Here is a 22,205-nt window from a genome sequence, read left to right on the forward strand (position 1 = left end):
AATGCGACTCTCGAGTTTCCGGACAAGCACGTGCGCTTTTCCATCTGTCAATTCGTGTGTGTTCTTGCAATCGATAGAATTTTCGAAACTTGATCAACGAACTTTTTTTTGTCGACATAACGTTATTCTCTTATTTAATCGTTTAGTGGCGGTTAGATAACAATAGAAAAAAAATGTGCGAAAAATTGCGTTCATTTTTCGAATGTGTATCACTTTATTGTGCGAAGTAAATCACTTTTTCCTTTTAAAGAGAGCAATTATTGATCTACTTTGTCAATTTTTTTATCCTACGGATTCTGCTATGGATCCTCAAGTTCCAAAGACAAGATAGGAAATTGTAAAAACTGTTTAGGACGAAGAAATAATTATGGCACTTATACAGATTCTATCAAAGTTTTGCTAATAATAAAAGTTAAATTCGAAATTAATTTTAAATAGCTTTCTTTTCGTCTAAATTTTCGAAACTTTGATATACCTCAACTTTCTCGCTTCGGACTTAAAATATGTAGGTTGACCCTGCGCGTTACTATTTAAAATATTGCTGCTACATATAGTGCTTCTACCGTGCCTCTCTCTCTTCTCTTTTTTTCGTCATTCCTCTTACTCTCCAGCGTTGCTTAATCGTGATTCAATTTAGAAGAAAAGTTACGCCGAGCACCAGAGCGAAATCAACCAATGAATAGCGGTCTAACTACCGGGTTGTTAGCGGCACGCGTGCGAGCATGGAAACGCGTTATGAATCGTTTAATTCCATTTCATTCTCAACCTGGAATCCCGCGCCTCTATTTTCGTCCCTCGCACATCCTCCCTTTCTGACCACGCGACGCATCGACGCTGTACAGTCATTGAAAATTGGCTGCCGCAAACAACCCTGCACTTTGTTAGCTGTATTCGAAAACGTTCGGGCTACCGCTCATTCCTTCCCCAAAGCTACTCTGTCGCGATAACCAACCTTTTTTATTTATATTCCCTGATTCGTTTTTTATGCCACGCCCGTCCGATGTAATATTTAACGCAGTGACGCGGTTTTAGCGGGACCAAACCATATAACGTTATAGACGAGGATGGCGGTTATCATTCAGTTATTATCCAATCGTCATATATATTTAACTTACTATCGCGGTACATTCTCGCGCGCGGAGAAAAAAAACGAGAGAGAGAACATATCTCTGTATTAAAAATATGGAAAGATGATTAGATTTATTTATTAAATTTTATTTACCAGATTTATAAATAAAATCGTAGTAATATCATATAGGCATGAATTGTAGCAATAAATATGAATAATTGAATACTTTATAGCTTATTCTGTGTCATTTCGCAGTAAAATTTGTCGCGAAATTGATCGTATAGTTAATTTTGAAAATGATTTGTTGTATAAATAAATTGCATCACTAGTTACATTATATACACGGAATATTCGCTCGAACGCGAAGACAGATATATATGACTTCGGCAACGCCGATGATGTTCATTTTCAACGGTTTATCGTAGGAGCACTATAACGCGAGCTAAGCAAAACCCCTCGAATGACGGGGACTACCCGACGAAGCGGCGGAGAGAATCGTAGCGGCGCAAAATGAAGAATGACAATCGCGGAGGCGGGGTCGCTCGGAAGAATCAAGCATAATTTCTCGGTGATGGTGCGCGGCGTCGGCTTTTCAACCCTTATAATATCTTCAACGTCCCAGTCACGACCCCTATCGCGTCGTCCTCTCCGGCTTTCCCTATCTCGCGCGTTTCTCTCTATCCTTCGGTTTCGCTACCGGTATACCCTCGCTCCTGGGAATACATTTCCATGCATTTTCCTGGGCCACTCTCTCTCTCTCTCTCTCTCTAACGCTTCTCTTCAGCCGTACCGACCCTGTGCTTCCACCGTCTGTTTCCTACCCATACCTCGACAACTCTCGTCGTCCCCGCCAAACCTCTCTCCCCTCTCTCGTCTCGTTCTCTCTTTATCTGTCTCTCTTTTCTGCGCTTTTTCACCCTTCTTTCTCGCGCTTTAATTACCAACTTTTCCCTGTTTTCCAGAAATTCGCGCTCAAGCGAACAGCTTTCTCGCGCCGACAGTGCTTTCTCTCTTTCGCCTGCTCACATCTCCCTCACTTTCTTTCTCTCCCTCACACATACCTATATACATACATACATACACATACATATATGCAAACTCTCCTTCTGTGTCTTCTTTTTTTTTGACTCGCGATCGACTCGACAGACTTATTTATCTTTTTTTGTCCAAGTTTACCTCCGCTCGCTCTCCGACGATATATCTAACACTCCGTTTTCGGATACATGCAGTTTCCGTCTACGAAGCATCTCCGTAAAACGCAAATATACACAGTCGCGCACTGAGCGGAGGATCGGGAAATCTTGTAATGCTCCGCTTTCCATCCGTCGTCTCTCTCGCCGCTCTTCTGCTTGTTTATTCGTCTCTTCAATTCCCCTCTCGCCTCCGACAGAGACTACGAAATGTGATTTGCCAACATCTGCGCGATACGATGTATCCGTGCAAACACACAAGCGATGGAAACGCTCTCGACGCGCGTAGTCCTGCAACGAGTTTCATAGTCAAAATCGAGATCCTTCCGGTCACAAAATTCACCAACGTTAGTCCTGTTTCAGGAGAGAGAGATAACAACGTGATTGTTCGGGGAAGTCTTGCGTGCATCACTTGCGCGTCGTCTTACGTCACAAATATAGTTTTGTCGCGCTCTCTAGCGATTTTTTATGAGAATTACGTCAACTCACTCAACAAAATTATCACGCGTCGAAATACGCGTGATAATTTTGTTGAGTTCGCTTTCGAAGGGGAGAGAGAAGGAGAGCCGTGAAACATCCTGAGAGAAAACCGCAATCGTACCTTCGGCGGAACATAAATATAGAGAAAGCAGCTGACTCGATAGGCAACGGGTAGGATGGTTAAAAGTTTTCTCCGGTTTTAACGATTTGCTCGTTTGAACCCCCGGAAGTTGAGGCCTTCTCCCTGCCGCTTCTCTTTCCTCTTTTCTTTTCGCCGTTTTCTCCCTCGCGCACCCTTCAACCCATCTCTCCACTCTTTCGGACTCGTTTCCCAACGCGCATCCTTATTTGCGGTCGATGGTAATGGGTACGTAAGGAATGCTCAGAGAGGCCTTCGCGATTCTCAACTAGACTCGCCGCTTCCGACGGCCTCTTTAACTCTCGACAGGGTTGCTTTCACGAGGGATACTGCTGGTCTAGCTATCGTTATCGCTCGCTGATTCAACGGGCGATGTTATCGCTCGCGGTGTTTTGCCTCGACTCGACGCGCTTCTTGACGCTCGTTACATTACCGTGATGTTTTAGCGAAATTTGCAGCGCGGAATAATAGCGGAATAATAGCGGCGAGAATTAAATCGATCCGATGGGAAAGATATTTGGACATTTCGCTTGCGCAGAAGAGAAAGCTTGACAAGCTGGACGAAGGTTGACGAAATTTAATTCGATATCTGATATCTGATTTATAAATTTAGATTATTCTAGAGAGAGAGAGAGAGAGAGATTACTCATCATATTTTCTTCTATTTGAACTGTTTTATCAATTTATCTTGAATTTGTACTCAACCGAAATTACAAAATATTCAGAAGCTCTTGAGTTAATGAGATTTTGATTTGCAATCTCTTGATGCATTTAAATAATAGAAAACGGTTATTCATAAATATATTAGAATAGACAGAGAAGCTTTATATTTTAAATTATGGCAAAATTACATCTTCAAAGTTCTGCTTTCTAAAGCACAGCGTATGTTATGCGCGTCTTGGCTCTTCAATTATCTCGTCTCGCGACGCGCGATATTTCTCTTCCGTCCGCAAAGCGAGCTATTAAGCCGCGTGCGGAAAACTCGCTCGCAACACACGATGGTGTTTTACGAGTACTTGGGGGTAATTCCCAAAGAGATTATCGAAGACGCATCACCGCGGGCCCACGTCCAGATACAAATTGGTCCCATGCAACCGTGACTGGTGGTGTCGGAACGTACGGCACACACGACTCCCTCTCTCTCTCTCTCTCTACGCGTCTATGTAGGTAGATTTGTACGCAGTCGGACGTGTGTGTGGGTGTGTCTCTGGCTTGTGTGTATGCGTGTGCGTTGCACACGTGGGCTTGAATACAGATCGGTGTACAGGTGCGACGTCTGCGCAACGAGGAAATTGCAGACTCGCCGGTCCCCCAGGTGCTCTTCGTCATCATAAAGCCTACGGCGCTGGCGTTGTACCTGTATTAAACCCAGCCTCGAATACACAGCCCTCCGACTCCTCGCCCTTCTCCATGTGTGTTGCCTCGACTCGCCTCCTCGTTGCCCTTTCCTCCGCGTGTATCCCGTGTTCCCGTGTACGCGTCGCGATCCGAGGGACATCAGCCTCAACCATTCCAGGAGACCGCTACGAGCAGCCTTGGTCCGGTGTCGCTGTACGCGGCTATTTAATAATCAGTATTTATGGCAAAAACTTGCCAGACGTCCGGCTGTTGCTACGGACCTCCCTTGTTCGCCGCCTCGAAATCTACGACCTTGCGGATATTTTGTTCGACGACATGAGGAGAGAGAGAGAGAGAGAGAGAGAGAGAGTGCGCAGAGTGAAGTTGTTTTTAAATATACGCTTGAGAATTTTATCACGAGTTAACTCGCTCTTTCGTTCAAATTGAAACGAATTAATTTATAAACTTGTATAAGTATATAGAAAAAAAAGTTTAAAACGTTCATTAAAAAATTTTCAAGTGTAGAATCAATCGCGGTATTCGAACGAGAATATAAAGATTCGATTGGAAAAACATTTTTTTATGAAAGAACAAATTTGTACTTTATATTTAATAGATGTGATTAAATCGCATAATTAATAACTAATTACATATATGTTATATGTCAGTGTGATTAAATTTATTTAACCATTTATCGCGCTCACGGCTCTTCGCTCGAGTTTCCTCGATAGATCTCGATTCGCGGTTTGTTCCTTATACACGAAGGAAAGCGATATCGTGCGTGTGTGTTGGCAATGTGTGTTGCGAATGCGCTTGAGCGTATATATTCGTTATCTCGCGCATAAGTCTCGCGTTTGCGTGTCCGTCAACTTCTTTTCTTCTCTTTTCTCTCCCGAGTCCGTTCTCCGTGATTTCGCCAAAGTTAATCCGTTTTGCCTGCACGTCAGGATAGCGTAGTCAAAATTTCAATGCCCTTTCCGTTAAGCTGTTTAACTGACGATAGCGTGTAGTATTCGTCATTCTAGGATCAATACGTTCGATATACGAGAGAGTTATCGGTGTATGACACTGTACATTAATATGCCTCATTGAAATACATACGGAATGTTTCCGATGATTGCGCATTATATAAACCGTATTCGAGACAGAAAGCGATATGGCAAACTATTAATGAATGACCATATTACTACTGATCGCGTTTGAAAAGAAGATCGTTTTGGCACAGAACGCACAAATATACACGGTTTGGGATAATCATTTATTAGAACGCATGGTTTGGCACGTAAACTGCCGTGGTATCGCTTTTCTCTTTCTCTCTCTTTAATCTCTTTAATCGGTATCTATTGCTCGATTTAACTAACTAATAATGGTCATTTACACTCATTTAAACGGTAGCTTCGATATAGTTGATTTTTCATCTTTATTTAGTGAAAAGTCTCTACAACAAAAAGTTGTTTACAGTATTTGAGTAAAGTTAAATAAAATTATATAAAAATCGAATCGATTTTGCAATTAATCGCAATGTGCATTCGATCGCGTAATTATTTTCGCAAGATTAAGCGGTGAAGTCGCTAAAATACTTTGTAACGAGATAAACTCTGCTTGGGTCCGTGCAAAGAAATTATCAGCTGTGATTCTCAATTGCTGGCGGTAGCTTACTTGGTATAAAACAACATGCAAGATACCGGGATTTTAAGAGTCATTGTCCCGGGAGACCAATGTAAATACAAAGTTTCCAGCAGCTACGGGGATCGCAAGATCACACAATACAGAAAATACGAGAGCTTAGAATAAATTATAACACTTGAATACTTGACATAAAAAAATGTCGATAGCATCCTGTACTTTCTGTTAAAACTTGTTTCTCTTCGCGTATAAAATCAATAATATTAAAAAAAATATTGCAAATACTACTTATATACGAGCAGAATATAAAATATATTGATGGAATATAACAAAATAGATATGAAAGAGAAAAATATTCTTTACTTGTTTCTCTCGAATAAACAGGATAATATTTTGTGTAAAAAGCGCGCACGGCTTTCACGCTGATTGCACCGTTGTCGATCGTACGACTGAATTCCTATCTCCGGGCTCGAAGCGATCGCGTTGCGGTAACGCTCGGATTTTAATACTCCCAGTCCGGTGGTATGACGAGAGATCGTGATCCTACGGGAAGCGTTCGAGCCTGCTGCCGGATGCAAATCGGACCCGCGCGTCGTGCTCTCGCAGCACTCGCCGTTGTCCACATCAGAGACAGCACCTAATAATAGACTCGCTGCCCGTCCCTCTCTCTCTTAGCCATCTACCAATATAAACTTCTCGTTGCTGTCCGTTCGTTCAGACTGAATTACCCCGGTCCCGTCCCTGAGGAGTCTACAGCCCGCCGTCCAACAACAAAGTTTGCACCGGCGAGTAAAGCTTAATTAAAAGCTACGATGACGCTCAAGGGCCTCTCTCGTCAGCCTTAGCCGAGGGTCGCCGATTCGTTTCGCCATGGTATCGGGAATGAACGGCTGTCCTGCCCTAATCGTTCTTTGTTTACTTCAACAGCTTCAGCAACTTCGTGGCCGGCACGCGAGCGAGCCGTCCACAGGGCCGCATTTTATATGCCGATCTCAAGAAAAGTGACGAAAAAAACTTTACAGTATTTTCACGAAACGACCGAGAAAGTGCGTTGTTTCATAAAAAAAAAAAAACATCGAAAAACTCGCGAAATGAGAATAGGATGAATAGTAAATTGCTTTTAGTGAAAATTTATGATAGAATTTAATTGAAAAAGCACTTAATGCAAATGTAAAAGGACTTTGACGAATTTATCCTCGAAATTAGATAAACAGATATAGCAAAATTTTGTTTTTGAATTTATTTTTTGAATTTTAAACGCGAATCTTATTTCATTTACATTTTAAATTTTAATCGTTAAAACATTTAACGTTGACAAATTTATCATATCTTGGTATAGTTTTTATTACGGGAGAATCAACAAGATAATTTTAAAAGTATTTTTTAATAAGTGCAATATTATTCGCCGACTATTACGCTTCGAATGCAAGCAACTGTAATTTCAGACGGGAATGCGTAAGGTGTTCTCTCGCTAGAATTTTGCGGAAAAATGAGCATCATAGTTTCTGGAAGCCGTCTAGCGATGGTTCCGTGGTGCGCCGGACAAAAGCTTTTTAGCATCGTCTAGCGTCAACCATGCTTTCTTTCGCACGCCTGATGGCGGCGCGCATGAAATGACGTTATTTTAATACATGGGACGCCATTCCGCCTGCATTGTGCTGCGCATTATGCGAACGACTCGCAGTTGCAACCGCAAAGGACATTTTGCATTTATAATTTATGGACTCTTCTACCGTGTGACAAGCGCTTATCGCAGTCTTGAAACATTCGGAAAAGATGTTTCGCGGATTTGTGAGAATCAAAATTTTAAATTATTATCTTCATTTTTTTAATGCGCGTATTCCTTGATAATTATTTCAATACTTACATTTTTTAATTGACGCAAAACGTGACGGAATGTCATTTGCGCGTGAGATTAAAGATTTCAAGTGATACAAGTCGTGCATTAGTCAGCCGTACGGTCACATGCATTTGAATCGCAATCTCGCTTTATAAAAGAATTATAATGAATTAAATAATGGAAAATAATCGCGATTCGTGGTTCTAAAAATAATCTTGTCTTCAAAAAAAGAAAAAATCGACGTTATATTGATGAATCGATTAAATCAAAGAAACGATGATAGTTCCGGATTTGTGAAAATCAAAATTTTAAATGATTATCTTTATTTTTTCAATGCACATATTCCTTGATAATTATTTCAATACTTTAATTTTATAATTGACGCAAAACGTGACGGAATATGTCATTTGCGCGTGAGATTAGATTTCAAGTGATACAAGTCGTGCATTAGTCAGCCGTACGCTCACAGGAATTTGAATCGCATTCTCGCTTTATAAAAGAATTATAATGAATTAAATAATGGAAAATAATCGCGATTCGTGATTCTAAAAATAATACTGTCTTTAAAAAAATCGACATTAAATTGATGAATCGATCGGATCAAAGGAACGATGACAGTTCCGGAATACCGTGTACAATCTAACACGCGAACGAAACGAGTTTCCGATTTTCTTGAGAAATGTCATTTCTAACGCAAACGCGCATCATTGTTGCGATTTTATCCGTTGTTAAGTCAAAGTAGCACATCTCTTTTTTTTTGTCGACGCCGAAGGGTTTTCTTTGAAAAATGCGAACCTCGCGTGGCCTGCGTGTTTTTCAGCCTCGGGTCGCCTGCCTCGCGCCCAAACCATAGAACTGCCATAAGAGAACCGAGGCTTACTGCCATTCCCTCTTTTACTCTTTCGCTCTCTCTCTCTCTCTCTCCTTCTTTTTCCTTCAGATTACCGCGACTTGATGTGAATCTACCGTCAGACGACGGCAAAACATCGTAGAAGTTCGAGGCCGACTGAGACAGGAGGGAAGGCCGAGGCAAGTCGTAATTGTGGCACGCAAATTGTTAAGCTAATAATGCCGAGCGTACACGGCTTCTTTTATCGACGTAAATTTTTTGAGAAATGACACGAAACGGGCTCTTATCGGAATCTTTTTTCTCTTGCTATGCAACAATTTTCTCGTCGTGCTCGTCAAGTAAGCCCCTCGGTCCTACCGGCTCTAATTAGTTACACGAGGTAATTAGCATCTAATTAGCGCGCTGCAAATAATTTGTAGATGCTTTCATGGAGACTGATCGAATTAATTAATTGAGATTCACAACACATTGTATGTCACATCTATGTGATATATATCATGTTCTAAGCTATTGTTTAAACGTTCCATCGCGCATTAAATAATTTCTCATACAAATTAACTTGTCTCATACGAAAAGATTCATTTCAAATATAATTGTCAAAATATGCACTTTGTGTGTGTATATGTGAAAGGAAGGCTATTCTCTGTCAGTCCGGGAATTATTAAAAAATCAGATAACGCATTGTGATTAACTGGAATAACAGTTACATCGTTACAAATATATATGTACATTGTTACTTATTTGCCAACATCGATTCTCGTTTACAAAGGTAGCTCATTTTACACGCTTGTCCGCGCACTATTATTCTCTGACGTTTACAAAATATTTCGCTTTTATATGTACAATCGGTCTTAATAGTTTTCTATATAAAGTGCATTTTGAAATTGTGCCCGCGGAACAGGATTCATTTCGAGCAAGGAAGCCTGTGTGTGGAAGAGAACAAGCATCGTTGCTCTTTGTTGTCTCGTCGTTTGCGTGGTGTAGCTGCCGTTTACTTTATATTCTCTATCCCTACCAACTCGCCCTTTCCGTCATTCCACCCCTTCCCAGTTTCCCCGCCACTTTTGCGCTTTTGCCATCCTATATCCATCCCATCCACCGCCACGCACAAAGAATCTTTGTAATCCTGTTCTTGTAGCTCCGGGCTGCAAAAACGTGGCGGCATCCGCTCCAGTCTTCCGTATCGTCTGCAGCTGCATGCATCCGATGTACCCGCGGCACCATCGTCAGCTCGTGAATCAAATGCAGAGATCGCATCGCAAGGTAAATTGTTCGGAAAGCCAGGTCGCGTTTGAATTTCCGCCGGAAGGTTTATGACTATTTCTCCGTTGGGGGTCGTTGCTAGCGAATCGAGCGTATCGTGCGCCTCCTTTCTTAAAGGATAATATATAAACAGAATTCTCTCTCGGCAGGCGTTTAATCGAGTATCTAATCGATTTGGGGGCATGCCTCCTTTTTCTTCACCGGCGCAGCGATTGCTCACTCGGTGTCGCTTCAGACTTAAACGGCATACAGAACGATCTAAGAAAAGCCTCAAGAAATTTAGGAGTATGTACGACATTTAATCCAGTTGGTAAAAAAGAAAGAAAGAAAGGAAAAAAATCTCCGCAAACTTTCGTAAATGTTCTCTCCCATTAAACTTTTCTCTCCCTTCTGCTCGAAGAGAAACACGCGCGATTCCGATATTGCTTACTCGGTCGAATTTTCAGATTTAATCGATTTCTCCATTGCGCTATAAGCACTTACGTCAAATTTCGACGGCGGTGGTTGAGGCAACATCCACCACCGTCAAAGAGAGATAACGGGTAATGTGCGAGCGCAGAGGTTTGGTCGGAAGGGACGTTGCTCGTCGACGGAGTAGTAGCACTTGACAGCGTATACCAATTATTGCATCGGACGCGGCTCGTGGCCAGGGAAACCAATACGCCGGGACAAATTGTCAATTTATGCTTTCTCGTTATTACGCCGACCTGATCATAGCCGCGCGCGCCCGCGAATTCACATCTGTATATGTTTGTGTGCGCTTCGCGAGCTTCCCGATGCACACGCATCGTCGCCGAATGCATTGTGCAATGTATGAGAAGGAACGACCACGGCGTGTACGTTGTGTAACCGCAGATATGGATGCATCCCGCATCTATAGGCGGAATTCGCGCACGTTTCAATCCCGCGGCTGTTCGTGCCTCGTCAGGCTCCATTACGGCGAAGCTCTCCGATCGCGCATGAATAGCGGGGTCCTTTTGTAAACTTATCGGGACCAACAACCACAATGAAACAGTGTTGGACGTAGCTTGTATGCTTAAAGCATATTACCTGACGCATAATCTGTATAGACAAACAACGAAAGCTTCGGTAAAATTCTCGATATACAGTGTACACAAACTGCTGTTTACTCTTTGTAATATTTATCACACATCTGTCACATATTATTAGCTTGGTATATATTTTAAATAAATGTGTGTGCGTGTGTATGTGTCCGTAATGTGTGAGCCAGCGTTTAACTGCGATAAAAATTCGACGAAATAAGATCGAGATCAGCCGCGAGGTAAAGACCTAAGAAAAGATTTAGGGAGTTTTAAGAAGAGGGAAGGATATATAGAATTTATCCGCTGCATATTGCGGCCGCCGCCACCGTGAAGATTCTGAAAGGGGAGAGCAGAGGCTTCGCCACACACGTAGAACCATAAAAATAAAGCATAAAATCAACTGCTGACTCGATTGCGCCTCCTACTCCTTGGCAACGGTGGGAAAATATTGCGGAGTATGCGATTTAAATCATAAAACTCGAATAAAAATCCTAGACTGTTTTTGCAGCTGCAGATGCAGCATCATACCGGCGGCAGGAGTATAAAGGGGAGAGCATCAGAGCGCAGTTTGGCAATGAAAACACGAATTTCAGTGTGTGGCGTGTTAGTCTTCCGTTGACGATTCCTTCTTCTTATATACTCGATTCAATCTGTTTCACACCGCTGGCTTGTGTTTCCTGTTTCGCCATGCTTCAGAAACGATGCCTAACTCGTGGAAAATAGGACAGTAAACTCGTAAAAAGAAACTACATGTGCGATTTTGCCAGGTTGAAGCTGTTCGCGCCTTCGTGAGAATGTGCTATAATACGAATTTACATAATTCAGGTTTATCGATCTCTTAATCTAAAGCGATGTAAAGAATGAATCGTATAAACCAGTCTCTCTTTCTCTCTATTTGCATATTAAATTGTTCTTCTTTTTTTTTCTTGTTATTTTACAATTATTAAAATGTTTGAATATCCATGTAGAATCTATATACTCGATAGATTGTAAAACTGCAATTTTAAAACCGGATCTTTGCGCTTTTGTACGCGTTTGTAATAATAGAGGACGGAATAATTTAATAAACCGGGTATATTTAATTAAGCTTAGATTTTCCACATTAATGCGAGAATTAACGAAATTGCGGAGGTCGGTCGAGAGAAATAGAGGAATAAAAGCGGTACGGAACAGGTCCAGGAATATTTCATTCGCAGGCACGTAATATTATTTTTCAATAGTTCAGCTAGGCGGCGAAATATACCGGTGGCCGGCTATATCGTCCGGCTGACCCTTCCCTGGTTTTTTCCCTATTTCTCACGCCGTCCACATATCCTACCCTTTTTTGTTTCGCTCGCTCTCTGATCTTAGCTTCACGGTGTGCGCAATCGAGCGGTCCCGTATTAGCATCCGTGTGGGTCGCGGCTAGGCGTCGTTTTGCGACGCGGTAGGTAGAGATGAATGCGTCGCGCACGGTAAATTCTCGATGCAAATGAGATCCCTGATACGCGCGAAATATAAATCCGAAAAACCCGGGGAATATTTATGTCTATTATCTGAGGACCGCCGCCGCCGCCGAAATCGCTCCCCCGATTCGGTCCGATCCGCGTCGCGCTCGCTCTTACGCGCGCCAGAAATACGGTCGAGTCAGATTACGCCACCATTTTCGGAGATATTACAGGAAAACCACTTACAGAATCGATTAACCTACTGTCAGGAGATATTGGGATTGAAATACCGCGCGCGGAAGCTGCGCCCGAAAATAGTAATAAGATTTCTCGAGTGGATATTAATCTTATAATAATCGAGAAATATAGCCAATCGAGAGCCATTATCTGTCTCTAATCGGATTAAATAACTCAAATTAATATTTAATTGTTGTATTTCTTCGTTGATGAAATTTAGATCGATTTTTATATATTTAGATACTCGAAAGCTCCTCGAGTTTTTCTGTCTATATGGAATAAATAGAATTTATATAAAACTAATTGAAAAATTAAATCTTTCTCCAGAGAGTAAATATTATTTTCGCATATTAAAGTGTTTTGTAAAATATAACTTGACTTAGAAGGTCTTTTCTTTTAGAAATTTTAAAAAATATTTTATATTATACACATATATATTATAATATAAATTGATTAAAGTCATGAATATCATAGATTAAAATTTGAAGACAAATTTGACTGACATTTAACAAATAAAATGGCCATTTCAAGTCTTAAAACTGGAACTCTAATTAGTAGAACCGCTTAGCCATGTTAATCGTTTTAATCGTATGTTTATTATCATTTGGAACACGTTTCAGAAAGGAATATCACGCAAAGTCTTGAGGCCTTTCAGAAGCATCGATGTACTATATCGCTACACACTGACTAGTTCATTTGACAAAGTTGTCGACTAAATAAAATTACAGATTTATGCCAGTAGGTCGCGTTAGCATTATCTGATTGGCAAATCGTGATTCAGTTTCATAAAAAAAAGAAAAGGAAAACGCGAAATGGGTATTGTATTAAACCGCGGAAATGTGCAACGTGCTCGCAAGCTGCAACTTATCGATTACTCTCGAACTCGATTCGTATATTTTGCTTCTCTCTCTCTCTGTCTCTCTCTCTCTCTCTCTCTCTTTGGAAGAAATATATTTTATTTTGAAGAGAAATATTTTATTTCTCGAACACATACATACCGTATTGTGGAAAAAAATTGGCAAAAATGGGTGAGATTTTTCAATATAAGATTTCTTTTAAATTCATGTGGAAAAAAGTATTTGTTTAATTATGTGAACCTTTGTATTTCTATAATTTTAAAATTGGGGAAATTAGTATTAAGCAAAAAACGAAAATCAATATTATATGAATTTCTCTCTTTTTCTCTTTCTGTTTTAGAATCGCGATTTATCAATCGAATTTCAGGGCTAATTTTAACCAACTATTCGGCAGATTAGAAACTTGACACGTACATACACACATGATAGCATAGGCGCGGCCGGAAAGGTGCTAACTTCTCGAAACTAATAACCGATGTGACAAGCAGATTTCCCATTTCCAATCGAAACCATTATTAAGCCATCTACTGTCCTCGCGGCACTTTGTCCGGATTGGTGGTTTCATCCCCTTCTTCCTTGCGTTCCTCGGGAGCTCGAGCCGGGATTTGGCCGGGTGCCAACGTATTCATTCCAGAAACTAGCCGCCCGATCTAAGAGGCCAATTATTTAATCAATTCCACCCTCTTAGCGGTCCGGGATAGCAGAGATGGCCCATTCGAAGCGTGGAACTGCCGACAACGACGTCGACGTCTACGACGTCGGCGACGACAATTGAAATCAGTATATCCTTGTCTCGCTCACGAAATCCGGACCCGACAATCTCGCCGACCAACATTCGGACACGCTTCGAGGACATCGTGTATAGAATCTTGTACGAAATCCATCTTTGTGACGAAGATTACATCTCGAAATATTAAACGCTAGGTTCGGTACGCTTCGGGTAGATTAATTGCCATTTCATTATTAACTTTATACTCTAAGGATATAAATATAACGGATTTACCGATAAGCGCGATCTCTAAACGATCGCTTAGAGCTCTAAATGGCTGCAATATCTTTCGTTTTACGAGTCTCTCTATAACTATCTCTCTTTTAAAATATAAATGTTTGCGTAAATAAATTGTGCTATAAAAAGCATTATTATAACATATTTTACAAGGAAAGATTTTCTTTAAATAAGATCTTATGAAAGATGAATAAGAAAAATGAAGATCTTTATAAGTGAAAGATAATTTTTATTTTATAACTCTGCATCGCGCAGAGTCTCTAAATATTATTTTTCTTAGAGCTTCTAAAGTTTTCAATCTGTCACAAAATAGATATAAATTCGCATATTTATAAACCCGGGTGTTTCGAACGAACTAAGCAAATAAGCCCTTTCGCACGATGTGTATTCGTAATATATCGGTTTATATTGATCGCGTATCACCATATCCGAAGCGCCACGAAGCAGGTTTAACGTCAATTAATTTGAAACTTTGGCACAGCAATTGCGAGAGAGCGAGAAAGAGGGATAGGAGGATGGGATAGATGGGATTTCATGAACTCGCGAAGATCTGAATATTGCCAATGAAATTAAGGGGAGTGAAGGAAGTACGTAGCACGTCGGTATATACCGCATTACCCAGTTTCACTGATAATATTATAGTCACTGTTGGATCAATTTTCCTCTTATTAATGATTACATGCGTCGCTAAACTACGATTAATTAACTGTTAACCATTTGATGGCAAGATGTAAGCGAAAAACTTTATATCGAGATAAGAGAAAATACCGAATACTTAACGGGAAATGGATTATTTAGAACCAGAGACGCGAGAAGCGTAGATTTTTAATGAATATGTATTGATTAATTCTATAAATGTACGTTTCGGTTTCATCATCAATATGTAAAGTAAGCTAAAGACGACCTTTAATAACTGAATAAAATATTGATTTTTAAAAAGAGAAAATATTCCAATTTGCATATATTTTTAAAAATATTAAATTAAAGATACTCATCTTTTTTTTCTCTCTCTCTCTTCTCTATCTTTACGATAGTTTGACAATTCGTGCAGGCACGAATACAAAGTGTCATTTGTGCGATGCGATACTTTGGTCTCCCTTGGGCACCCTGAAACTACTGAATAGTAGCTGAACTAAACTACCAGAACTGCTGCGTAGTTTAAGAAGTATTGAACGCAATAGGCAAATTCACGCGGCCAGGATCGTGGTCTCGCCGCGCTCGCCAACGTTGTACATCACTGGCCCCATGAGAAGCTGATCCTATAAACTGTGCGCGCGAAATCAGAACGTCGACCATTAAACTCAATCGCGTAGCGGTCAATGACATTACCGAATTAATTCGGGATACCTATTGCGTCTCTGAGATTCTATCCATTTAATCCGAATTCTCCCTTTGCACGTTTTATACATTTTATGTTTTTTTTTTTTTTTTTTTAATTATCGGACGATTAAATCTTAATAAATGTGTCAAGCGTTTGGAGCGAATGGAGCCTCGTAATGTTAAACGAGTCATTTTTATGTGAACGTTACGAAGTAATATTCCGGCAATAATATAATATCACAATTTAGCCGCGATTTATCGAGTCCCGATGATGTGCCATAAAATGTTTCCCTCCCATCGTCGTTTATATTGAATTTCGCCGGCGCGAGCCGACGTCTTGCCTTCACATATTAAGCTAAAGCCCTTTCTCACTTACACACGAGACGCAATAGGAATTCGGCTGCGTGAACTCATGGTCCGATGGCCCGGAATGCCGATGAGCTCAAGAGGGACCGCGTGGAATGAGTGATAATAAAAATCAGCATTCACGCGCGCTCCGTTAATTCGCGAAGCGAAGCGCGTTTCTCGGTGTCTGAATTTACGGAATCCCTGGCACGGACACGGATTTTAATAATCAATCTTCGACTTGGTTGTGGTTAATTCTACGTGCTGGAAATCATCGCGATCTCGCGAGAGAAAACCTGTTCCTCTCCTGCTCTTCCCCCGCAGAGGCAGATGGTAATTTCGCCTCGGTACAATACGGGGCGCGATCGTGATCCTCCGCATGAAAATACGATCGAGTGCGCATATACACGTGATCGCGATACGGATCGCGACGTCGTGTATATAGGTCAGTTATATACAGATCGTCGAGTAGTGCGCGATGCCAACATGCATCCACCGGTAATGGCGCAGATACGGTAGACCTATTTAAATATGTACATAAGGAGGTCCGCATACACAAGAACTCGCAAACATTTCTTTCGTCGACCTTCTTCCCCTAAATATCGATATTTTGCGACGACTCGGCAAACTTTCGCGAGCTTATTTATCGCGCGATTATCGACAATCTTTTCTTACAATCAGAGACGGCTGTCGGAGATAGACTTATCTTGCCTGAAGTAAACGCGAAATAAATATTATATAAATGTATAAAACGAATTGAAATATTCGTCTCGGAAAAAAATTCAAAGTTTATTCGAATTAATGGAGTTTTTTTTCGGATGAGTAAATACATCTTTCAGAGAGATATCTCACAAAGATGTCTTTGTCATCGAGGTTCAATGACGTTGCACAGGTTGAGTAATAGATTCACATTACACTAGCCCGCATGGATTTCCTCTGCCAACGGTGTGACGTATCGCGCTTGCAAGTTCCCGTGCACGGTAACTTCGTCATGACGTCGAGGGGCTGGCATTAATTTAATGTTAGCTCGCGGTAGGGGAACTAATTATAAAATGCATGTTATGCGGCGGTTTTCAAGTTCTCTCACACCGGTAAATTCAACTGTTTATCCAGAGTTTATTCGACACCGACTCACTGCTCTTTTACAATGTTGCAAAGGAATGCACAGAAATTTGAATTTCACAAAATTATAAAAAAGTTTCTCCTCGAAATTATCCGATTCGAATTTAATTTTCGCCGGATTATAATGTAACAATTATAATTATTAAAATACACAATTTCTCTCATGTTTATATATTACTTATATAATATTAAAAACAAGCCACTCGTGCGAGAACTGAAAAGAGAATGCGTAAAACCTTTTCAGTTGTGTGTCAGCTCAATTTCGGCGCTTTTGATACCCATCGTAAAAAAAAAAAAAAAAAAAAAAACTCCGCACCATCGTGGGGCGGCGGCAGTAATTTTCGCGTCTCACATCCGGGTCTGTCGTACGAACGTGTAAGGCCGTGACACGTAACTTTTTATGATCGGAGAAATAATCTCGCGCGATACAACTGTGGGAGAGACCGATACCCTGATATTATTCAGCCGCATAACACTCCTCACCATCCTTCAAACTTATTAACGTATCGCGAACATATAAGAGGAACGGAATGATCTCTTATCGAAAACAAGTTGTGTCGCCTCGATTTTATTAAGAGCGGCAAATTTAAAGAGCGACTACGTAAAATCGAGGAAAATACGCGTGATCGGGGAGATGAATAATCGCGAGATATAAACTCCGGGGTCAAGCCAGAAGGGAACGGAAGAAGGATGGCCGAGGATTATTACGCGAGGATGGTGTTGTATCGCGAACGAATGAAAAACATGATAAAACGTGTCGCCTTAAGTACTTAAGTGTCAGTAGGAAGAGTGATCGGGGTGGAGGAAGGGGGGACTATATGCGTATGTATGGTACGGTAGAAGGTGGCAATGAAGGTGCGATATAGCAGAAGCAAAGCGATACCACGCCCGCGTTATTATACGCCGAGTTAACGACAAGATTGTTTCTCAAAGTTAATTTACATCCACCGGGCCCGCTTAAGAGAAGAGGCAACGTGCCGATGCCTCTTCCTCCTTCAATCTCTCTCTCTCTCTCTCTATCTATCTCTCTTTCGCGTGCACGCGCGCGCACAATCTCGCCAAATTAATATTCCGCTCTATTCGGGGAATCTTCGACGATGAGACGATGCGACATATCGTCGCCGAGCTCCGCAAACAAGACGGAATAACAGTGGTTGGGTTAACACGCGCTCCAAAATGGCGACGTATCTCCAAATGCATCCGCTTGTTTGCTGTGAGAAGCTTCACGCATGAAGGAACCTATTCACTTTATCACGAAAATGATGCTGTGTGAGTTATATATGTCTTTGAATATTATTACATATCGCGACTACAGCGACAGGTTTAATCGAAGAGAAACAAATCAATTTTACAACACGACAGATTTGTCAATTAATGATGACTGTCTGGGACAAAATAATGAATAAGATTATTTCTACAATAATTTGCTAAATGAATGAAATTTGCAAATGTTTGGCTATCTAACATTATATTAGATATTTTTGACATTTTATAATAAAATCTGTAGAATATAGTTACACACAGTCTACAATATTTTAATAATACATAAGTATTAATCTCTTTGAGATGTCTATTTGAGAAATAGAGCGGTTGTTTTTCCAAACATATATTTAAAGTAATAAACGATAATGAGAGAGATGAAAATCCTATGATAAAGATAACACTAATAATATTAGCCGAAAAATAGAAGCGGATCTCGCGCGATTCTCTCGGTATAATTTCGGCAAGACGTTATAATTTTCCGCAATTTCTCGCAGTGCGGATACTTTGAATTTTAAAACGCGCCATTAACGATTCATTTATTCGCGGGAACAGAAGGGAACGCGGCGTTCAACGAGACCATACAAGAATGAATACTAAATATCGAGCGTATAAAAATATCGCGATCGCCATCGACTGTTATATTCTACGAATAGGGAAACATATCTCTCGCATTCACGTTTTTCTGACAGAGGGAGGGAGCTTTCGCAACCAAGTCGCACACAAACCACCAAATGCCCCCCTTTCTCTCCCTTTCGTGCTCCCGAGGGTTCGTGCCCCGATGCTTTTGCACACGCGAATATTCCAGTCGGTGAAGATCGACACGGCACTCTCGAGAGTGCGACTGTATTATCGAGGGATGCGAGTCGCGTGTCGATGGCATGCCTTCGTGGCTCCGAAGAGGACGTAGTATGGCGATGAAATTCGAGAGCGATATCGGAAGCTTGGCGTATATACTCCCACTCTATTGTGAACTTGGTCGGATATAGATACTTGCGACGTTGAATGTGAGAAAAATATGTAGCGTGTGGCGCACCCTACTTTCATAAGTCACTTACCTTATTTATAGAACAATTTTAGGATTCCGCGCGAAAAATTGTGAACGATAGAATTGCGTTTGCGTGTTTCGTCGTCGACTAAAAAATCGAGACGACCTAGAATATAATTAGACGAGTAAGATCGAAAGACGAGAAATAATGCCATGATGTTTGCGTATTCCCGAAATTAATTGTAAGACATGTGTATCCGCGTCTGGACTCGCGAGACATCGCCGTTTACGTACGACTTGACTCAACGAGCTTCTTTCAGGAAACATCAGCGACTCGCAATACATCACGTACATGACAAGTAAGTACAAACAATGCCTAGCATGGGGTAGAGCGAGCCCTAGATGTTATCCGCGTGGTCAACATCTAGGGCGCCGCTCGCGCTCGCGCACACGTAAAGCAACGTATAACAGAGGCAACGAACGGTGGACCCGTTACGCGGGCTCGTTGGCAAAAATACACACTACCCCCGTGTGCACACGATGTGGAGGGGAACGAGGTCAGAAGAAGTGGACCTCGCGCGCGCACGTAACATCGATCAGGCTCAGAATCGCGTTTCGAGACACGCGGCTCTCGCGTATACGTAAATCGGCCTGTTTTTCGAGCACACGAACTACTCAATTTTGGTGAGAGCCGCGTGGTATCTAAATTTCAAATCCGCTAATGTGTATTTTTGCCCCGGTCTCTCGCGCTATTTCTCTTTCTCCTACCTTATCTTTTTCTCTACCTTTCTATCTATCTCTTTCGCCGTGTTATCGGCCGGCTTTCTCCCGGACGCTTTGAATTTCAAATTCCGTACGACCGCTGTGTGTCGGCCGCGCCGCGCCGGCAACAACAACCGACTTTCGAGTGTTTCCACCCGCTTATGCGCTGTCATTTGTTTCCGTCGACCCAGGTATATACGGACATCCCGCGATCTACGGCGCGGTATCTCTCGCGTATCCCTGCACTTTTATTTATGGCGCCACTCGGTATGTATCAGAATTGATTCTGTGATTTATTACGCATTTGATGGCGCCCGCTATATATATATATACACACGATACGAAGGGGAAGGCGATTTTCGATCATCATCATCATCTCTCTCTCTCTCTGGTCTCGCTACGATGAACGACGACGACGACGACGTTGCGTGCGACGAAACGATTACGCGTTACAATTTCTCGCGTCTACTTTACGGAGCGAGTCTACTCGTTCGCACCTCCTGCTTTTCGCGTAATAGTCGCCGGGTGAAATAACGCGCACGCATAACGAAAAGCGAGAGCGAGATAGCCGTCTCCTTTCCGGAGAAAAATATAACACACTCGAGCATCACGCTAATGTGCCGCTTTAACGGCAATGTAACTCCGACGTTATCGTCGACTAATCTTCTGCCAGGCAATGTCTTTTAACGGTTCTTGCCGGTCTTCTTAATGCACGAGACTTTGCACCTAATTGCACGCTACGATCGCGAAAGTTCCTTCGCTCGCGCGAGCAACGACAGGAGCACAAGAAAGTCCTCTCGGCAAGGGACGAGGGAGAGGGCACGACTTCCTCCTTCTCCCCATCCGGGCTAATTGAAGCGCAATTAACCGCGTTAAAACGCCAAGTGCTGATTAGGGCGCTTCGTCTACCATCTACGTCGCAGAGCGACCTACTAATCTATGCGCATACGTGACGCCGGTGGTTCTTGCGTAAATTGAAAGTCGTCCTTGCGCCCTCTCATCGCTCGACTCGGGATAAGCGATGAGCACTCGACCGCCGAAATTCATCGAAGCATTACCCTTCGTCTTATTCGACCCTCGACGCCGTTAAGTGCACCGTTTATGAGTTTCTAAGCGAGAGAGCGGATTAAAGAAATGGGAGAAATTTCAGAGCGACGAAAATTGATTTTATATTTCATGCAGAAATTTATCTCGGTAAATAGCACAGTGAGATGAGTATTGAGATTTTAAGAGTCGATGAACATTTCATTTTATTTTCGAATGGGGTCATGACATATCGAATAAACATATATATATAGTAAAATGATTGAAAGGTAACATGCGAAAGAATGTGAGATATAGGATTAATACAGGAAAGATTTAGAAATGCGTCATATATTTTTTTAGCTTTAATTGAATTGTTTTACTATATTGATTTATTCATTGAATAGCTATTTTATATCGAGTATATATATGGAGCGGAAGCTAGTACAGAAGCTACGTGCTGACGTTATTGATGTTAAAACTCGCAGCTATTTTCAATTTGGTTATAAAACGGACGGTTCTATAACACGGTATGATATAACGATAAATTCTTATTCTTAGATCAGGTCACTCATAAAATAATTTTTAATGCCAAAATCCAAGTTTCGCGTTTCGATCAAATACAAGTAACAGAGAAAAACAATTCCATTCGTGGTAAAAAAGTATTATTTCGAGATTGGATAATTCAAGAACGATCTCGAATGCTCGCGACGGGATTTCGTGAATATTCACAAGTCCGCCGAATCGAGAGGGGGCTTCTCCCGCTGGAACTTGGATTGTTCTCCCCGGATACCGCAAGAAGCATCGTCGTCGTCGTCGTCGTCGTCGTCGTCGTCGTCGGGACACTCGGAGAAACGCGAGGGCGGCTAAGAAACGTTAATTGCGCCGAAGACGGCGAGACGCTATCACGAGAACCGCCAGCAGCGCGATTTTACAATGGACCGAAGGTGGCGTTTGGTTGGTCGGATTCGCTGACGTCGGATCCGGCGCGGTTGAGGACGAGGGGGAGTGTACCTACCT

The 22,205-nt window shown here is 41.7% G+C and overlaps 1 protein-coding gene across 6 annotated transcripts in view; it reads left to right on the forward strand.

The window, feature by feature from the left end:
• The window catches only part of Lar (tyrosine-protein phosphatase Lar), a 306,701-nt gene that overhangs the window by 155,911 nt on the left and 128,585 nt on the right, over nt 1-22,205 (forward strand). For 5 of the 6 annotated variants that reach the window (XM_029314443.2, XM_029314434.2, XM_029314440.2 and 2 more), the window contains exon 4: nt 19,721-19,759. The exons of the other annotated variant lie outside the window; for it this stretch is intronic. In XM_029314443.2, coding sequence (XP_029170276.1) covers nt 19,721-19,759 — 39 coding nt within the window. The remainder of the gene's footprint in view (nt 1-19,720; nt 19,760-22,205) is intronic. 6 annotated transcript variants of the gene reach the window in all.

The sequence above is a fragment of the Nylanderia fulva genome, unplaced genomic scaffold, assembly GCF_048542155.1.
Source record: "Nylanderia fulva isolate GAGA-0341 unplaced genomic scaffold, ASM4854215v1 Scaffold1, whole genome shotgun sequence".
Classification (NCBI taxonomy): domain Eukaryota; kingdom Metazoa; phylum Arthropoda; class Insecta; order Hymenoptera; family Formicidae; genus Nylanderia; species Nylanderia fulva.